Source organism: Sceloporus undulatus, chromosome 9 (assembly GCF_019175285.1).
Source record: "Sceloporus undulatus isolate JIND9_A2432 ecotype Alabama chromosome 9, SceUnd_v1.1, whole genome shotgun sequence".
NCBI lineage: Eukaryota > Metazoa > Chordata > Lepidosauria > Squamata > Phrynosomatidae > Sceloporus > Sceloporus undulatus.
The window spans coordinates 22,372,091-22,393,709 of record NC_056530.1 but is presented as its reverse complement, the minus strand read 5'-3'; the positions used below and the strand labels follow the sequence as shown (position 1 = coordinate 22,393,709).

The following is a 21,619-nucleotide window of genomic DNA, read 5'->3' as shown; positions in this document are numbered from 1 at the left end:
GAAGGCAACGGCTAAAACTAAGGTGACATTCCCACCTCCCCATTTGCATTTCAGACTGATGAAGGAACGCGCATTGCACATACTTGTTCAAATGAGAGATAACGTATTTGAAGACCTCGTAGTTCTCCCTGGGAAATTTTTTCAGCACCTCTTTAAGTGCATGCAACTTCTGCTCTCTATCGTTGATCTCTGTTTAAAGGGGAAAGGAACAGAATTTAGCAATTTTCAAGGAGCAGTTTAGGTTTTTGTAATGTGGTTAAGACGCCAATTCTGACGATTGGAAGATCAGAAGGTTGGCAGTTCGAGGCCCAAGTGCTGCATGATGGGGTGAGCTCCTGTCACTAGTCCCACCTTCTGCCAATCTAGCAATTCAAAAGCATGCAAATGCAAGTAGATAAATAGGCACCACTTCAGTGGGAAGGTAGCAGCGTTTGGTGCAGTCATGCTGGCCACATAACCATTGGATTTGTCTTTGGACAACACTGGCTCTTTGGCTTAGTAACAGAGATGAGCACCCTCCCCTACAATCAGCTACCACTAGACATTCATGTCAAGGGACTACCTTTACCTTTACCTAATCCTTGACTAAGAAGCCTATAGCCACTGATGTTCACAGAGAAAATACAAGGATGAGAAATCCTGCAAGGCTCTTCCCAACACACACACCTGACAATTCCCTCCAGGCAAGAGAATCATCTCTCAACACAAAGAACAATGCAGACCATTTACTACACACTGAACGTTTAATGAGGAACAATCGCAGCTAATTTGCAGGGATTTAAAATTATTTTATTTTCTTCTCTGTCACTGCCATGACAGTACACAGACTGAATGTATTCTGCTGCAGTTCTTGCAACCTTCAAACATTACAAATTTCCCTCTAGTATGGGGGGCGGAGGAGAGAAATATAATGGAGCTGGAAACAGCCGGGTTGTTGAAATATAAACAGAACTTCCTATCATTTGCCCTCCTTTTCTATAGCCTGCTCTACTAAACCATGAAGGTTTGTGTATATAGACAGACAGACTAAAAAGGAAACTGGGATGATCTGACTTCTAACAGGAGCTTAGGAGATAGTTTGCTCTGAGGATGACCTATTAAGCATACCTCCTGTGGAGAGAATTAACTGTTTGACTGGTCAACCTTTCTTATGCACATGTTTTTAAGATTTAAAACCAGAAAAAAAAATTATGCTTCCTTTTGGTTTTCAGGGTCTCCAGTATTTCATTATAAGAATCCCAATTCTCTACCAAGCTGGAATTTTCCTAAAAGGCCTCTGTATTTCCTATGTTCACGCATTTTAAAGTGTCCAAGTATTACGGTTATTGATTCAACACTTGAACAGTATGTTTTTTTGTTTTGCTTTATTTTAAAATATATTTCACTACAGCAGTATGAAATATATAAGCACGACTTCTCAGAAATCCCATGCATGTTACCTTGGTTCAACCTGGATGAACTAAACTCAATAATTAAATGTTGGTCAATAGCAAGTCATTTTCAAGCTCGGATAGCTCAAAGCCTGTCTGAGAAATGGAAAGAAGGATGCTGGGCCCCTGGCAATGTCTCAGGAGAGCAGGGGTGGGGAGATTAAACCATACATTTAACCACTTGGTCGGTTTGTATCAAGGAGTGTTTAAAAGCTGAGCATGTTTTGAAAAAGTGCAGAATAAGATGGAGGTTCCAATTTTTATTATTTGAAATTAGTCAAATGGCACTTAAGAAATCTAAAATCATAATTTTGTAGAACTACTGACAATGATTACTAATTACACCAAGTAAATTACCCAGCAGGGACTGCTGTGACACTTCTAAAGACTGAGACTATATGCTTCTGATATTTGGGGAAAGTTGTACGTTTCTCTCTAGGTGTAAAAACCTATGCTTTGAGCAAACAGAAACTTCAACATATCTACAAGTGCTAGCCTGGGGTAACACAGGGACTGTGCACAATCAGCACAAACCTGTTGACACAAATCTGACCCTGCAACCTGAACTGCAATACTGCATACTGTAAATTCAGACTTACAGTGCCATCACTTTTGGTGTAACAAGCGCACCCCATTTCCCTTTGAGCTAGCCCAATTCAGTACCTGGAACGCCTTTTCATATCGCCTTTCCCAAATATCTCTGGATCTCTGCATTTCCTCTGCTGAGAACTGTCTAAGAAGGGCCAGAGCAATTCAATATTTGGATCAAGTATATACAAATGTATTCATGACCACTTGTACTCTGATTCCAAAGTATAATTCAAATCAGCTTACAGAAAATGCCTGCCAGCAGTATTTTTCAAAGGATCATGAAAGTATATCAGTTCATCTTTAACTGGCATGGATTAACCAGGTACCTTAAAGATGAGCTGGCATACTTTCATTATCCTTTCATATCGTGTGCAATTCGCCAGGGGCTCATGCAAGAGAACTTCCCTAAAAATTGGTCCCCCGGCTCTGGTCCATTGCTTCCCCATCCCACCACCATCAATGGGACCCAAACCGTATAGCTTGAGGCTGTTACCTCACTTTGCTTCATGATACACCTGTCTTTGCTGGAGAAGACTTTACTCAGAGCTTATACACTTTCCTACTCTGCCAACAAATTTCATACATAAAGTTGGAGTCATCTGATTTTTATAAAAATCCAGAAGATGCTTCCTCAGCAATTGTGCAACACAATGCAATTCTTTCTCATGCTATTATATTATCCAGCTCTAGATGGCACCATAGAAAGACTCACACCTGTCTACTGAATCCCTTTAGGGACAAGGAAAAAAGAAATAGCCGTCATAAAGACTGAAGAACCTTCAGCTCTTCCGGATCTTTTGGGTTTGTTTGTTTGTTTAATAGTAAGCCTAAAGGAAGCACTGGAGTGTAACAATTAAAATTAATAATTAAAAAAACAATTTTAACAGCAGTCCCCAAAAATCTTGCCAAATCCACTGCACAGATAAAATTCAAAAGCAAGCCTGTGAGACCCAGCTTTCTCTTACATTTATGGTAATTCTGCGAATTCTCCAATCTGAAACCTAATTTCTTGTACATTAATTGCTTAAAACGTAGACTCTTAGCCCTTTTGTTCTAAGTCTTCAACTCTTGCTTGTTATTCTTGTACAAGCCCATTAAGCACTGGAAATACTACCGTATTAAAAAAAATACTAGTAAAATTATTAAAGTTAGAATTATAAAAAAAACCCCATATAACAAAGTTTTCATGGGGGAAAAATGCTTCCAGTTTCTCTGTCTTCACCACTCTCAGACTCTTTGTTTGAAATTTTCAGCATATCTCCAGGTCATCTAGGTCTGTTTTGCTTAAAAATAAATAGACACTACTTCAGAAAAGTAACTTGGATCAAGTGCAATCCTAACTTGGATGCTTAGTTTTTATATATGTGCCTCTCAATGCTCATTCCATGGCATTAATTCTTCAGTTGCAGTTTTCCTATTACAGATGAGAAACAAACATGGATCTGCAATAATGGTCACAAAATATAGGAGTTTTGTGGTTTCCTCTTTTTTCCCTTCATGTCAAAGTGCTTTCAAGCCACTGTTACCAGCAGCATGGAGAAGGACAAAGTGAATATGCTTTTCTTCATGGAGATAATGAGGCATACTCACTGTGGGCCTCCACCAGTTCAATCTGCATGTTGTAAGGTACCAAGGGTTCAGGCAACTCTGAAAAGAAGCTCTTCATGGCTCCAGCTACAGCGTTCACAGTGAAGTCCTTCTCTACAAGGTCCAGATTGTGATCTACAAGGAAAATAGGTAATGATTACACCTTGCCAATCACAGCTACCAAGGCAAACAACACACAGGGCCTTTGCTGAAGCACAGCATCACCCAAAAGGAATACTACCAATGTCTGCTTGCTGCTAGTTGAGCTGGACTATTGGTGTGGCTATAACTCCTCTCTGACAACAAGAGGTTTCCCTCAACCTCTCCAATACCCCCATCCCGCATGGCAGCAGGTCTGAGAGTAGTAATTCAAATACTGCTGCTGTTGTGGCTGAGGATGTGCTACTGAACAGTATGGGAAGTCACCTGCGTGGATATCAAACAAACAAACCTCACAGAAACCCTACATTTTTGCCTAGGCAATGGAGAGATCAATCCAAAAATACTCACTTGCCTATTACTATGGTGTTTCATCACATCCCAGGCGATAGCGCAGAGATGGGTCTTACCTTGATCAAACTGCCGTTGTAAACTTTCCATCTCAGACTTGTTTCCACTCACCCGGTAGATACCTTCTGTACTTAACCCTGGCAAAGGGAAAAAAGAAATTACTACGCAGCAAAAACACAACTCTGCAAGGATTCACCGCCACCAGAGGAAAAATATCTTGAGAAACAGAGAACAGAAGTTCCTGGGGGAAGAAAATGACTGCACAGATTAGCTACGTCATGACAGTTAGGCAACTTTGGTTTAATATTTCATACTAAATTTGCATTGCTCTTACATATTCAAATATATCAAGCGAGATGAGAGATGACTCAGCTGACCTTTACTTTCTCTCTATCCACTAAAATGTGCTTCTACATATTAATTTGCTAAAAGGAAAATAAAGGCAGAATTCCAGAAGCAGTAAACTAACCAAAAAGATCACAGGAACAGATTAAAAAGAAGAAAGAAAGAAAGAAAATACAACAGTGATTAGAAAATACAATCATGTAGCCTTAACATCTTACATTTTGTGAAGGTTTTAATTAATACAAGCTGCTTTGGGAGCTCATCTTGACTGAAAAGCAGGCTCCAGTAGATACTTTTCTCTTGCAAAAATGGCCCAAAAAATTACATTATGTTGTTATATTGTTAAAAATAAAACTGCATAAAGGCTATTAATGACCTACAATAAAGCTCTTGCAAAAATCTGCTCAGATCTAGCTGCAGAAGCAAAAAAACGTACAGCACTTGCAAGAGGAACCTATGATACCAGGACCCACCCAAGATCCTTCTTAAATGGAGATGTGGAGGGTTAAATCTACTGTAGCCTTGGAAAGAATGCCCTCTATCACAGGATTCAGGCCCCTTCAAAGTACAGTGCTCCCTCAGGTTACGAAAGTAATTCGTTCCGCCGCCGCTTTCGTAACCCGAAAAGCATTCGCAAGCCGAAATGCCATAGGCGCTAATGGGGAAAAGCCGCGATTTCGTGCGAAAAAGCCGAAAAAAGCACCAAAATTTTTTTCGTAACCCGAATAAACATTCGTAACCCGGAACAATTATTTCCTATGGGATTTTTTCGTATCCCGGAAATTTCGTAACCTGGGTATTTCGTATCCCGGGGTACCACTGTACAAATATTTAAACGTAAACAGAAATACAGGTTAAGCTGAGGCTGTTGTATTTTGGCCACATCATGAGAAAACACGCCTCATTAGAGAAAACAATAATGCTAGGGAGGGAGAAAGAGAGGAAGACCACACTACTCTCAAGCATGATATAAATGTCAAATACTATGATAAGGTGAGTCACAGCATGCCTGTTTGTGTCTAAGGTTTAAGAAGTTTCATCTTTCTAGCTTAGGGACCGCTCACCCTAAAGAAAAGGTTGGCAATTTTAAATGCTGTATGTAGTTGCTCTAACCAGAGATGTAAGAAAGCTGGCAACTCTACTTGCAATATATAAAAAAGGGAAGACCCAAGAGGGCAAAGGTGATTGCTCTTCCTCCAAGGAGGGCCTGCCTCAGTCAATGTATTCCCTGAAGGATCTGGGGAGGGGCAGCACAATGCCTCAATTAAGCAACTGTTTTAATTGCCACTTTCTGCGAAGCCAGCATTGGATGAGATAAAAGCAGAAGGCCTGCTTGCCTCCCAGTGCAAGGGTAGATTGATGATAGGTGAATCTGGGCTGAAGAGGATTTATTCAGAGTCCAGGTCATCAATTGCTGGGCTTAAAAGCTCTAATTGCCACCGAGGCAGCGGCCTGGACAGGGACCTCATTGCACAGAAAGCAATTCACCTCATCGGGAGGGAAACTGGGTTAATGGACCAGCCCAGAGGGCCGTATAATTTCAAGCCTGGAACAAAAGAGTCACTGTGCCCAGGCACCAGGGAGAGGGAAAGGAGCAGCTGCCGCCGCCATTTGTCTTCCTTTTGCTTCAAGTCCAAACAAACTTGTCAATGGACAATGCAGGAAAGATTAAAGTACCTGCACTGTCCACTCAGAGGCAGACTTGACCATGAGGCAAGGTGCGCTGAGTGCTTCAAGCACTATGAAGGGCAGAAGTGGAAGAGACCCATATACTGTATCTGTTTCGCCAAGGTTAACCCAGCAGCAGCCCCACACCGGAGTCTTCTTCAAGTCTCTCTGAATGGGTTATGCCACTGGAGTATTTTGTGATTGGGACAATGCAAATCCTTTGGCCAGCTCCACTACACAAGAACACCACAAAAAAACCCGTGCTTCCCCACCCCACAAGAGTCTGACATTCAATAGTTCAGCAAAGGCAACACCTATAGGAGCTTCTAGGCTTTGTTCATCACTCTTATTTGTGCCTCTCTCAAGACACATCGCACAATGCTACCTTTCTTACAGTCTCTTCCTGCGTTTCCTTGTCATTAGGACATCTTCCAACATGCCATTACTCCACCTCTGAAAAAAGGTGGCTAGTTAAGCAACCACCTAAAATGGCTGCATTTCCATACCCTACAGGACCCAGATAGAAAATCAAAAAGGCAAGTGCATAAACTAGAAGGGGAAGAAAGGAACCAACCAGAGACATGAAGGGCTGTTTGAACGCACTAACACAGTCATTAAGCCTTTGCGAGCTCTCTGCTCTGGTTAGCAAGCCTGACCCCAAACGCTCCCCGCTGCACTAAACTGAACAAAGCTAGCCTCATTTCTAGAGGAGGAGGATATGGGTGCTATGAATGATATCCCTGATTGCTTCACGGTGCAAAAAAGATCAAAATGGGAGCAATTTTTCCTCCTAAAAGCCAGGCTATGCTGAAATGTGTAGAACAAGCAAAACACACCTTGGGACAAGAACATCTCTAAGAGGGCTACACCAAAACCACACAATTAATGTAGAATGCACACACTTTTCTACAATGTTAAGTTTCCCCCACAGATATGAAGCTATCCTATTCCACAGCCAGTTAAACAGAGACAGCAACAACAAACTTCAACTGCGTATGAGAGGAAAGACATATGCCACCTTACAAACCATACCCTGAACTGGGAGGGATGCAAGTCAGTTGTGAAAGGCACTCAACTTCACTGCATAGAAAACAGCAGTGTTTAATAAGAGGCTCAATATTTCCTGCAATCTACTTCCATGTTTATGTTATAAAATCCTGTTTTACACCAGTCTTGGTCACATGCAAAGCCAGGCAGGCTTCATATACTAAGAACAGTATGTGAGCTATTATAATAAGACTTGTGCATGTGCCAAAACAAAGCAAGAAAGGAAAGAACAATGAGCGACAGCTCTAAAAACTGATAAGCTGCCTTGGCTGTCAGGTTTATCTGAGAGAGTATGTCAAATCATACAAACCGGATTCAGAAGTGGGTTGAACACAGACAGCTGTTGCCAATGATCTGTTCACTCGGGACCAGAAGTGTATATAATACAAAAGGTGTTGTTTTAAAAAGCAGCCATGGAGACTCAAAATTGAGCCGTGCCTTCCCTCTTCCTGTATGGATTTGAGTCACACCTTGGGGGGGGGGGATGGAATTTAGGTCTAAAATGCTAATTTTAAGTCCAGGTGAAGAATATGGTATGAGTGGACAGAGGCCATCCCTTCCCTACTCTGTCACATCTCATGTCTTATGGGAAGATCCACCACCAAGTAGCTGACTCTGAAATATGTGTCATTGGGCCCCAATGTTAGAATTGGTGCACTTCTTGTCAATAAAGCAAAAATAAGTAGATCTGCATCAAACTGAAGAGGTTAAGAACTCCCAGCTGTCAGACAAGAGACAGCTTTGTCATGACCAGCATCACAAACCTGTATCAAAGATGCCTGAGTGAAATTTTATTCAGACAGGTCCAGCTTTTCTGACTCACCCACTGGTTCAAAGCCAGGTTTCCTTGTTAACTGGTTGTAATGACCCGCACCCCTTGGCTAACCAGAGCAAGTAGCTCTTGAACCAACAAAGCAAGCTTCCATAATATATACGTAAGGTTCCATGCTCCAGTTGCAGTTACCGCTCTGGTTTCCAGCAGCCCAACTACAACTGAGCATATACACAGAGAGAATACACAAACAGGTTTACACCAACGGACAAGTTTTACCAGTTTTGTTTAGGCACAAATAAATTCCAGCACGTGAGTCCAAAAGACAAGACACAGAAAATGAGCAAAGCAATTGGGCATGTCTTTCAGAAAATTTCCTTTTCACCTTTGTCTCTCTTGATATCATCATCACAGCTTGGACATTTAATAAAGGACAGCATCTGTCAAGGACAAGATCTTATCTTTTTGTACTTTCAGTATTTGAAAACTCAACGGGCAACAGATCCTACAATCTCAGGCCCAAGAAAATCCCAGGAACACATTGCTATTTGTCATGGCTGTATTTCAAGCCGTAACATATAGCTACAGAAGGCACTCCAGATTAACCAGAAGGAACAAGGACTGCATGCTTGCATAATGTTCCTACAAGAGTCACACAATGTCTGAAGATGAAAAAAGCTTCTGCGCTTCCTCTATCAGTTTCAGAAATCCTGAATGCACAGTCACCACAGATCTTTCTTTAAGCAGAGCATCTTACTTCTCTGAACCTCCTAGACTACAACTGTAACCACCGATCACGTCTATAGGATAGCAGAAACCTATCACCTTCCTTTACCAGAACTGAAAAATATGGAGCTAGTCCTTACTAAGTATAAACAACCACTTCTCCTTGGAATGACCATCCAGACAGATCACTTCCAGTTCAACAAATGCCAACAGCCTTTATGCATCCGCCCTGGAAACCACTTTTACTTGATACAATTGGTAAATGAGGGAAATAAGCTTAATTTGTAGGTGGGGTCTCATTTCAGCACTTACAAGGAATCAAGTGGAAAATAGTAAAATAGTAAAGCTTGTTACAATCTGTAAAAAGGCTCATTATTTTTCAATCAGAGGTTCAATTAGAAATGGAGGGAAAATTAACCACTCAGGATTTGTCTATTCAAATCTTGCCAAGGTTGCCTGAGGCTGATGCCATCCCACATTTGCAATTTGGGGATAATACTGGCCTAGCTAACATGGTTGTTGCGAGGATTACAAGAAGACATATGAGAAGCGCCTTGGATATTTGTGCTCTATGCATGCTAAGTATTATTAGGACCTAAGGATGCTCAAGATTACAAGCGAGCTTATTTCAATTTATAGCCCATTCTATCCCACATCATTGGAATCAAGGGTCCTTGGTCTAGTACCAGTCGACTGCATCCAAAATCTGTGCTTTCACATAAACATTTCAATTTATGAGACTTGCTCATCTGCCCTTCAACACTTTGTTAATTTTTATTTATATTTAGCTTTCTTTCTGCAGGGTTTCGAGTCAAAAGACTTCAGCTGAAAAATTTAACATGACTCACTGGATCAAATCTGCAAACATTTGCCTTCGCATTAAGCAATATTTTAAGATATCATCCACAATCAAGGAACCTTTTCTTATGAAGCACAAGGTAGATTAACTCTTTCTTTTTGTTCATATTTTTAAAAAGGATCTTTAACATGAAGTCATCTGCTATGAATTTAGGAAAACCTAGGAGAAATGGGCCCTGATTTTTTTCACTTCCCTCCCCATCTAGCTCCTCTGTTTTACACCTACCAGCCTCATTTAAAGTCTGCAAAATGTTCACAGACTGACCATGCTTCACACACTAATTTTTTGACAGATTCAACCCTGAAGAAAAGCGTCGGCTAGAAAACCCACATCATACCTGGAAGATCACATGAAGCCACTGCCTATGGACTGTTTTGTGCCTCTCCAGAAGTGGAGTGGTAGGAGACAGTATAGGAGACAGTATTTTAATGTGTGTAGAAAATATCTGAACAAAAGATGAAAGAGTAGGGCTGGCAAACAGGCCCATCAAATATTACCATGTACTTCATAAAACCCAAAACACCAGCAGAAACCAAGGGTCAACTGTACTAGTTGCACAAATCCCCTGGGAAGACTCAAGATCCGTTCCTCTGAAAGCAACACTGCAGTGAAGGGAACTCTAGTGATGCAGAGGATAATACAGTCCCCAAGATGCATTTCTTGGTGTGGTTTTTAGTAAATTACCAAGAGGAGGTGCAGGCTCTCTTGTTTACTGCTGGCATTCCTCAAGTCCCAGTTCTTCTCCCAATGCACTGGGGCTCTTTCACACGACACAGTGATAGCATTATGCCTGCCAAGGCTCCTTCCTATGGAAACCTGGGATTTGCAGTATAAGGAGACATTGTTAGAAATCTCAGCCCGAGAGCTCCAGTACCTCACCGAACTACAACCCCAGAGGGTTTCTACTTGGTTTGGCAAGTGTATTGTTTTAACTGTATTGCCTTGCGCTGTATTATTGTGTCATAGGAGGGTTATTTTTATGGAAATGTTAACGTTTGATTGTATGATGTATGTGATTGTGTTGTAATCCTGCCTCGGTCCGTAGGGAGAGGTGGGAAAAAGAAATAAATTATTATTATTATTATTATTATTCCACAGGCTGCAGCCATGAAAGTTAAAGCAGAATCATACTGCTATAACTAAATGGTGTGAAGGCGTCTCCAATTACCCACAAGTAACATGCAACACTTCGTATCCCTCTTTGCTCCAGAATTTTGTACCACATATGTTTCATTGTATATATAAAATAGACATCATAAAAACAGTGCTTTTGGGGTAAAGGTCTCTTCTTTTACCATCTCAACCATAGATTTAAGGATTTCCATATTTTATATTGTTTTACTTGAACAAATCCAGGATTCCGGCTGTTTAAGAAACGCTTCTCAAAACCAGTATGAATCTCCCAATAAAAAGATCTGTGCATGGCATCCATTTCTGCAAAACTCCACTCCAACTAAATCACAATGGCATGCCAAAATTCTCCAAGGCTTCCTGAAGCTGTCAGCTCCCTTTCCATTTTCTTGTCTCAAAGGCTCTCATTGATAGCTCTGCTGACATGTATAAAATCTCATCCACTAGAACTATTAAAAAAAAAATTTAACGTACCCAAAATACTTTGGCGGGGTACAGACCGCCGCCGCCATTTGCTCCGCGCGGGAGCCGCAGCAGCCAAACCGCGCGACTCCTGCGCGGAGCAAAAAAGAAGCTCCATTTCGGAGCTTCTTTTTGCGGCGCCTCAATGACGTCGCGAGGCGCCTGGCGCAGACTCGCGACGTCATAGGCGCCGCGACACGTCTGGACGCTGTGCGTCCAGTACGTAAAGATGGCGGCGCCCATGTAGAAGGGGCGCCGCCATCTTGTACGTATACAATACGTACTAGGGTTAGGGGGGTGCGGAAGCACCGCCCTTTCCTAACCCTAGTACGTATTGTATACGTACTATTTGGCGGTCTGTAAACCGCCTTAGGGATAAACAAGGTCACTGGCAATGATTGGTAGAAAAACCCACCCCAAAACCCAGAAGTCTAAACACATAAACAAGTAACTCAGTGAACTTCAAGAGGCACCGGGGAGCTTGTCAATTCAATTATTCCCTATTCGGAGCCATCTTTTAAGCCACGGAGACTTCCCACGCCAGACCCCATTTTGATGATGCTCAGCTGGCTATTATGAAATTTCTTCTGCAACATACAAAATCTAGGTGCATACCAACTGCAAGGAGTGTAAGTCCTTCATCACTAAATATCCCAGGCTTCTAATGAATCAATTAAAAGCCATTGCAGTCAAAATTATGTTATTTGTGTTTATATTCTGCTTCTCAGTCAAATGTGGGTACCAACGTGGATTACATTTACATCTTGCCTTTTCGGAGAAGAGCACAGCCAGCATTCATGGTCTTCCTTTCCCCATAATGCTCTTCTGACAGTTGCTCTGTAAGGTAGATTTGGCTGAGATATGGCAGTTGATCCAAAGCAATTCTGTAAGTTTCCTTACTGAAAAAGCAGTTTGAATGCAGGATCTAACAATCCTAGTCACTACTACAATTCTCAAGTTCTTATGGAAAAGCTTCCAAGCAATACCTTACTTTGGAATACTTCTGCTTATTTGCTTCTGAAGAAGTGGGCTGCAAATAGTCCTTCATGTTTTACTCTCTCTTTTTGGTCTAATATTAAAGCCCAATGTAAAGAGGAGCAAAAGAAACACACATACACAGCCACAAACTGTGTACTGTTTTATACATTCAACTGGCCTAAGTTCACAATAAACTAGAACAAATTATGTTTCACAGGAGCCCCTCTAGCTTATAAACACAAATTTAAAATGCATTCTGCTCAGAACAAATATTGTTTGCACACACAAAACATCATAAGCTAGGAATAATGGAAGTATGAAAGTTTGAGGCTGGATATATGAAAGATGCATAAATCACGTGTGTGTGATGGACGGCATGATTGATGACAGTGCTCCAAGTTCCAGACATACCAGCTATTCAAATGGGCTTGAATGTAGACAGCAGAAAGCTACAAGCTGCACGTAATTTTCCCAATTTCAATATTGTTTTAATTAGGCTTAACAACAAATGAGGCCACTTCAGCAACGTGAAGGAAAACCATTTGGATGCCACTTCCCACAACAATGCTAATCATACCTTATAAAACCTGGCATGTGGAACATTTAACTGCTTTCTGTTTTTACTGGCGGAGGATTGCCTTAAGACATGGCTAGAGCCAGGTGTGATGATGAGGCAGGTGAATTAATTATTAGCATGGCTTTTGGGGACCTCTCAATGTTGGAACTTTATTGGACATTGTAAACTGGCTTTTTTTTAAATGAAAAAGAAATGATGGTATACCGATGTTCAACATAAGCATGCTTTCATCCAACAATGTCGGGCCACAGTCACCACTGTTTGGGGATATAACTTGAAACATGATCTGTAGGATTGTAACCGTAGCCTGGATGAATCAGAAAGCCCTATATAGAGTAGTGTTCCATTTCCCACAGAGGCCAAGCAAACGTTCTCCTCATTAGTTTTTTGTGGGTTTGGGGGGCTCTGTGGACATGTTCTAGAAGAGTTTATTCCTGATGTTTCGCCAGCATCTGTGGTTGGCATCTTCAGAGAAACCCACAACAAACTATGTTCTCCTAATTACTGTACTAGCGATAACCCTTTCCATTCTCACCAGGCTGGGCTGACCTAAAAATGTTCCAGATATACTTGCTTAAAAGCCACTCCTAAATGATTTACTTAGGAAATACCAGCTTTTCAAATCTGGGGGCTGGCACTGGAGGTAGCAAAAAACGACAATCCCATCAATACAAAAATCAGCATCTGCTCCAGTTCCTTAAATTACAAAGACAGGCACCAGCCACTGTTAGCTGAGAAACTCAGGTCTTCAAAGCATAGAGAAGTAAAGAACTACAACAAAGGGAGCAAGAAACCAGAAAAGAACAAATATAACCTGGTGACACTGCACATGAATTGCATGTAGATGTTTCCTAGCTCAGTTCCATCGCTTCCTATTCAAACCATCAAGGAAGAGGTGAAGGGAGAGGTCTCTTTCTCTGTAAAAAGCCATTGCCAGTCAGAGAAGATATTCCTGGGCCAAACAAGCAGACTAGTTTGGTCTATCATGGATGGGAACTGGGCACCTCTTGGATCTCCCAGGCTTCTTTGGGAACAGTGCCTTATATCATGCTCTTTCATGATGTACTGAAATCCAAGAAAACTGTTCTCCAACCTCCTATTGACTAAAATGAAGCTAATGTATGCTAAGGAAAAACCAATAGTATACAACTGGGATCCCAAGAGCTGCTTTAGGGCAACCCAAGAGCCTACATATCCCTAGTGAGGTTTCTGATGTTTCTTTATCTTTGAAAAGCAAAAACCCACCATGCTGTATCAAACTGCTCTAAATTTAAGAAAATGATTTGCCCTGAGGCACAGAGGACTGCTGTGTGAGAGACCAAAGTCAATGGTTTGCTGAGCAAATGGAACTGGTCCCATCCTTATTTAGATCTTCACCAGTATCTGCTGATGGGAAGCACACTGCTCTCCATATACTGTATATATATATATATATATATATTGAAGTCTGCATTTTGGGTTAATATTCTCAAACTATTACAATCTTTTCAGCACATGGCCTGAAAATGCTATTACAACTTCAGTGTATTTCCACTAGAGATCCAGACATCTGAAAATTGCTTTCTGAAAAACGGATATTACCAAGAATTATAACAACATTATTTGGCATCATGAGTACCCTCAGAACAGTTCAGATAGAAAAGAAAGGTTGCAATGATGAAACAGAATCTATGCTAATTCAGTCCATGTCTCTTGATGGAAGGCCCATGCAGGCAAAGATCTTGAAAGGAGATTTCTAAATGACTTTCTGTCTTTTCAATCAAAGCTGGTATCCATTCAGCATTTATTGCTGAGGCTAATTGCTAAGGCATGCTCCAAACACAGGAGAAAACAAAAAAGCATCTTTACTGCAGAGTAAGTCCTGTGCATCTCAGAAGTATTGTATTGTAACCTCAATACAAGTTAATGGCAAGTAAAGATATTAAACATGCATCTGAGGAACTAGGCTCAAATCTATGAAAGCTTATATTATCAGTTTCTTTCTTTTAGTTAATCTCAGGGTGCTAGAAGATCCTGTTTCATACTGAGAATAACTGGGTTGAGGCTTTAACATCAATTAGTTCTATTAAGGTCTCTGGTTTTGCAGACAGTTCCACAATAAAGAAAAGTATAATTTGAAAGCATGTACATTCACACAAAAGCACTCTTCTCATTCATTGTGGCACATGAATTCAGAGAATAACCAGCACTGTGTAAAATTTAAGTCCAACCTTTCTTTGCAAAAGGAAACAGCTGGGGCTAAAACAAAAACTATGTGTGATATACACAACTCAATTAAACACAGCCATTTATGTTCAACTCAGGTTTGCTGGAAAATGCCTATATCCTAATCACAAATATGCTCTTTATTTCTTGGCACTGACTGTTTTATGCATTGATGCTTGTGCATTTATACCTATGTTAACACACTCAACTCCTGCACTAATCACAATGCCAACGGGTAGTTCATCTCCGCAAGAAGTTCCAGGTTATTCGTAATGATCAGGGCGATCAGCAACCTTGCTTTTAAGCTGGTGGGTTAACAAAGCAGTACATCAACCACCGGGGAATGAACTGTTTCAATAAGTAACCACACAAAGCCACAAGCAAATACCACTCATACCACAATGCGAAACCACAGCCAACAACCCTCCTTATAAGGAGGAAGTGGGGACTCAGCTAGAAGGTTAAGTGCCTTCTTTTAGTCCTCACAGCAACTAACCTGACATTCTTATTTTTGATGTAAATAAGAGAACAGATCTGTCACTTACGAAGTCTGCTTTGCAGCTTTTGCCCCCCTGGTTCACTGAGCATTTATCCTATGGGGACACACATATGCAAGGATTTCTTTTAAGGCTTCAAGATCAACCTGGCTAATAATTAAATATTAAAACAGTCCACAGATGTTATCCAATTTCACCTACTGTTGCTGCAAGGGATAAAAAGAATCCATATTCTGTTTGAACTTCCACACTTAGGCACATTATGTCAATTATTGATGCAGCAAAGAGGTGAGTTGATGAGGAGTGAAGTTTGAAAGACTTCTCAATTGGGCGAGGCAGAGATTTCAAACTAGGAAATTAGGGTGAAGGCATTCATGGAAAAGTAACTATTCCTTTTTACCCTACCAGTCCCCTACATCAGCTAGACCAGTGATTCCCAAACTTTGGTCCTCCAAATGTTTTGTACTTCAGCTTCAGAACTCTTGATTGTTGGCTAAACTGGATAGGACTTCTATGAGTTGGTCCCAAACACCTGGAGGACCAACGTTTGGGAAACATTGATCTAGATTGATCTAGGTAATGCCCAGGCTCCGCCATTAGCTTATTAGAGTTCTCCCTCTAATACAAAGACCAGCAATGGCAGAGAAGTTTGCACATGAACTTACAGGAGAATGTAGCTGGTGTTCCTATATTTATTTCTAAATGGCTTATAACAATTTAAAAAGACATCATTGAAAATCCAAATGGCGCTGGGCTCAATCTGCATCATGTTCTCAGTTCCTAGACAGTGATAATGGCGTTCTCTTGGGATCGAAAGCTCAGCATGATCATATCCAAGGATTCTCTGATAAAGTACAAGTTAATCAGAAAGATGTGTTTGTTTCAGATTTTAAAAACACTGTCCTAGCAACAGGAAGTGCCTGGAGCCATCCTCCCAAAAGCATGCGGATTATGTGCCGAAGCAAAACAGTTAGACTAAAAGGTGTTCAGTTTGTATGTCTCCAAATGTTATGCTGACGCTGAGGAATCTGAAATATTTATTCAGCGCAATGCAAGGCTGTTGCTTAGAAATGTGAAGCTGGCTTCCACAAATATAATATTCAATGCCTAAGAATTCAAAATAGTCTTGTCAGCACTCACTCTGCTTTTGGCAAAGGCCCTGAAAGTACAACCTGTCAAAAGACGGATCTATTTCTACAGAGTCAGGGGAAAAAGGACCAAGAAACAAGGAGAATATTACAGCGTTCAGAATTATGCATCAGAAGAAAGTAAACTGTGGTGCTATCTATAGAGTGTTTTATTCTAACAGAATGAAGAAACACTAAAAACAGAATACAGAAGCATTAAAAATCCCACCTTGTTGTCGCAGCTATTTATACATTACTGTCTGAATACATTAGCACCAAATACATTAAAAGCAGCAGAAGGAAGCGGCTTTCCATGTAATGTGGAATCGTCTTTCTGATCTCACAAGAAACGGTAGGAGGAGTCGGTAAAAAGCAGACAAACTCGAGATGCACAAAGCAGACATCTAAAATTCGTTCTGATATTGTCAGCACTCAGGATTCGTACATATAACTTAACTGGGAAGGCAACAGCATTGTATATTACCTACACAATACTTGCAAATCACCAAATTCATATCCAGAACAAGTAACGGTGTTACCTTTTGGTTTGGGGACCTACAAGAAGCACTTCAGTAATTTCTTTTTTTAAGAAAGGAAGAGTAACTGCTGGTAAGGCTGCTGTTTTTTACTAATATGTCCTTGTTAGTATTTCTCAGGGCTTTCTGGAGGAATACAACTTGTTCTCCAGGAACATTCTGAAACTTAACATTTAATGAGCAATATAACAAATCCCTCCAGAAGTGTCAAGAGCAATAAACTTCCCACCTTTCTGAGTGAAAGAGGCAGCTTTTTAATGGGATATAGAGCAAATTACGTTTAAAAATAACTTTCCAAAGCTCTGTTCAAATCCTCCTGGTACAGAAAAGTCGCAATATAGTACCAGCCAAGGATTTATGGTTCATAACTGAATTTAGCAGCAATGTAGACAAATCCTTTCCTGTTTCTTAAAGTGGTATAGTAACCTGGGATCTCAAACTTCCTTCCTTAACAACCTTTGTTATCGCTAAAAACCACAAGATCACTTAGTTTTTATGCCAGCTATAAACCAAAAACAAATAGAATTATGGTGGCTGGTCTACATTTAGAGAAAAGATTTTTGTTTTCCATAGCTCTTTCTGAGTCATTTTTGAAAAGGCCTTTGGGTACTGAGGTTACGCCAAAGGCGTCCTTTTTCTTTTTAATCAGGTGCAGTTACCTGTTCTCAAAATCAAGGACAAAACATGAGAAAACCCCTTTATTGAGCTCCATTTCCAGAGGTGCTTAGTCAGCCACTGGAATGAAGCAGGAGCAAAGCTGGAAAGCCCTTGGCCAATTTAGTTCTTAAGTGCATAAACATGATCATTATCACAATTAAGCAAAGGGGAGCAATGTCTGCAATCCCAAGCAACCGAACTATTATCCATGTGACTCCAGAAACCTTAGAAATGGATTCAGAGTGAAAAACTGCAGAGGGTCACCCAGAAGTAACATGGGTGCAAATTCAGGACTGAGATCAATGCTTCTGAGGAGTCAGTAATTCTGATCATGCAAACAGGCTCCATAGCATCTCCTCATCCTCTAAGCCTGCCTTAAGTCCTATGATTTTCAGGAGAAAGCTTTGTCTTTATCCCCTCATTTTCCAAGTTTGGCTGGCGAGGGCATGGGAGAACAGAACAAAATTCTAGTCTAGTCAGTCATACAGTATCTGTGTGTGGCTCTCTACAACAGGCAAGGGAAACAGCAGCCTGAATCCTTGACTGAATAGCAAGAGAGAGAAAAGGAAGAACTAAGCCTGCCTCACCAGCTCCCACCAGCATCTTGGCAAAGCACTGCTCTGTGCATTTGGTGTGCCAGGAGAAAAGTGGAGGCTAGTGAAAGAAAGAAAAAGTCATGCCTAGATGCATTTGTAAAGAAACTTTCAAGAATGTTGAAAATGTTTTCATTTACTTACGCAAGGCTTCCCTGACCTGGCTGCTTCATTTCGCATGTGCATATTTGTCAGTTTTGGATAAAAAGTTTGCTGAAACATGTTGAACTGCTTTTCATTTTTGCAGTAGAGAGACCTATCCCTATTCTTTCCATGTCACTCCTGCCCTGGTACCAATTTTCTGTTAAAGAAGCCGTGCCCAGGAGCACATCTCTTTTGTCAACTGAGCTTTTGGGAAGCAAAACGACACTACCTGAAGAAACACCATCAGCTTCTTAGATGCAGAAACGTTACTGTAGAAGGAATAAATGGAGGGTCCTTCAAGACTTTTTCCTCACACTGAAATGCATTAAGCAAAAGTCAGCAGCTCTCCGCCTGGCTATAATGGTCTTGTCGCGTGCAAAGGTGTTCGGACATAGCAGTAAAAAGATCAGGGTTAATGAGAAAGCAGCCCTTCACTCTAGGAAGGAATTCATGTTGACAAACCAAGCAAATAGGATTGAGTGGGGATGTTCGGTACCCCCGATAAGTACCACTACAAACGCTACCATCTTACTACTGTTTTCTTGTCTGCCCAAAAGGAGAAAATCAGTTATGTTTTGGCAGCAAACAAAACATGAGGATTTACATAAAAAGATTAAGTTATTTCTAAACCTTCAGTCTAACAGAAAACAAAATAAAACAGGACCTACGTCTACAGACTGTTCAAGCTTAGATGGCATTAATGTAGAAGCTTGCAAAGCACAGCAGGCATTTCTTTCAAGTTCTGTTGAAATAATAAACTGTTTCCTCTCTCTATTGATGCTAATATTTTTGAGAATTATTCACTTTTAACTTTTAAAGCCAATACAGAGGAACCAGATTTTAAAAAAAGCATAGTTAGAAAATGTTCAGCACAATCATTCTCCAGATCTCTTTCCAAGAAGTTGTGAATATACAAAAGTGGTTTGCTTTTTTAAATAAGCTATGCACTTCCACGGCAGCAGAAACACATATTTCTAAGACATCCACTGATGTCTTAGACATCTTTCCCAAAATAAAATACACAACCACAATACTATTTTATCTACAGTTTCAACGGTGCTTGACTAGAGCAGCATACATGTTATTCTGTCAAAACAAGGCCAAGGGCAAGAATATTTAGCTACTGAAAAACATATTTTCTATCACTAGTCCTCATGCACAAATACAGCTATAAACACTTTTATAAATGGCTCTGTTTTAAGAACTGATGATCAGAAAGCATAGTATTCAATGGCAAATAGTCATTGGTAAGGAAAATCTTACCTGTTGCTTCAATGTACTCAATACATCTCTCAATAAAAATGGGAATTGGTTTCTCTGGTGTCACTACAGTGGTCAAAGGCACCCCAAAGTAACTGCTTTCCCATGTAGCCTTCGTGATAGATGGCCGAGGCTTAGGCTTTGGTTTCTGTAAAGAACAAGTGAACCAAGTTAACGGTGAGAAACATGCAAAGTTATAAATAGTGGGTTTAATGAGGCTTCAGCAAGGGAACCATAAAAGTACAAAATATAGTCCTAATTTGCTATACAGCTACACTTTCTATTGTTTTTGTATTATTAAAGAGCACATGACTATATAGTCTATTGAAAGCAAACATTTGAAATGATACCACCAGTCGCACAGCAAATACTAAGTGAGTTGTGTGTTAACAAAAAATAACATGAACACAAGATACCTTTATACATGACTAGCAGAGACTAGAAGAGCCACAAATACAAAACCCAACAAAATGCTAATGAAGAAGCATTTTTCATTTCTTCCGAAATAAGAGCCTACCTGCAACCTGCATTATATTCACCAGAGAAACACTGCCACAAATCCAACAGGTATTTTCTTCCCTCAGTGAATAAAACACAGCAAATGAATAAGGGCTGTTTTGGTCCTAGCTAGTCCTATATTCAAGGAATAATGTATTAAAAACAGCTCGGAGTAACAGCTGCAAGGGCATAAAACAGCAGGTCAAGTTACAGCTTTAAACTCTGTGAAGCAATTTTATGTGGAGCACCAAGGGAAAACCTGCGAGCAAGGAGCAGAACAAGAAGGCAAACTGACGGATAAATGTGACTGGTAGCTATCTCAGAATATGGATGAACCTTTTCCTGGGAGACTCACATGAAGGATTTTCAGCACTGTAACAAGATATACTATTACAGCCTCATACAGACAATTCCTTCACACCTGACCTGGGAAATCTAAGTGCCCTTTCCCAATGGACCTACTTTTGTCTTCCCAGCTCCCAACTCAAGGTAATGTCTACTCAATACCCAGCAGAATGGAAGTAAAAACCTTTCCATGAATGGGAACCCCGATGGGAAAAAAAGTATAATGAAGCAAGATGAATCACAGAGGCTTTCAGATCTGGACGGGCAGAGACATGGGGCAAGACTTGTATGTATACTCATGTCCCTCTGCTCTTACAGCTCATGTGTGGAGGCTAAATGCCCCCATAAGACATTTGAAATTATGTGAGCCCATTCACTGCTTCTAAAGTATTTTAAGTTCTCAGGAGAGAAAACACTCAATTTTCAGATATCCTTTTAAAGGCAAGCCCCCTCTGAACAAATCTCGCCAAGAAAGCCCCATAATAGGTTCCTTTTAGGGTCGCCGTAAGTTGGAGTGGACTTGAACAAACACAACAGCAATGGGGCCTGACAAGTATTGTGCTATTAAATCCTCAGCTAACTTGCCTACCCTTTTTTTTAAAGCGTGTAAAGACATCCAGACTCAAATAAGGTAAAAGGAAATGCAAGGCGGCTCTATCATTTCTATTATAATTTTTGTACATTAGAACTGAGCTCCATGCTTCTGTTTTTCTCAGGGGCAGCTAGCACAGGACTAATTTCCCCTTAAGCTCTGAGATCCTATTTCCCCATGTGGTTGCTATGACCTATGGTCACACAATAAATTATATACTATTACTACTTTTCCTGTGGTGCTCAGCTGTTGGAAGTAGACACAAGAAAGGATAAATTTACAAGTAACACAGGACATATGTGACTGATCTCCTGTAGTCTTTTTCTTTTGCTAAACGTAGACATTTTAGAGTACAGCTGTAGTTAACCTTTCTCTCTGCCAATCCAAACTCCCCCCCTTAATGTGCTGTTGCCTTTAGCAAAAGGCTGATATTGATATTGACTAACCCATATCTTGACCCTTCACGCTGGATTTAAAAATGG

The 21,619-nt window shown here is 40.6% G+C and overlaps 1 protein-coding gene across 1 annotated transcript in view; it reads right to left on the bottom strand.

Moving 5' to 3' along the window:
• The window catches only part of ARHGAP35 (Rho GTPase activating protein 35), a 61,215-nt gene that overhangs the window by 6,853 nt on the left and 32,743 nt on the right, over nt 1-21,619 (bottom strand). Inside the window, exons 3-6 of the mRNA XM_042440759.1 lie at nt 19,706-19,850; nt 4,178-4,255; nt 3,612-3,743; nt 84-189 (exon numbers count right to left, since the gene is read on the bottom strand). Of these exons, the coding sequence (XP_042296693.1) occupies nt 84-189; nt 3,612-3,743; nt 4,178-4,255; nt 19,706-19,850 (461 nt within the window). The remainder of the gene's footprint in view (nt 1-83; nt 190-3,611; nt 3,744-4,177; nt 4,256-19,705; nt 19,851-21,619) is intronic.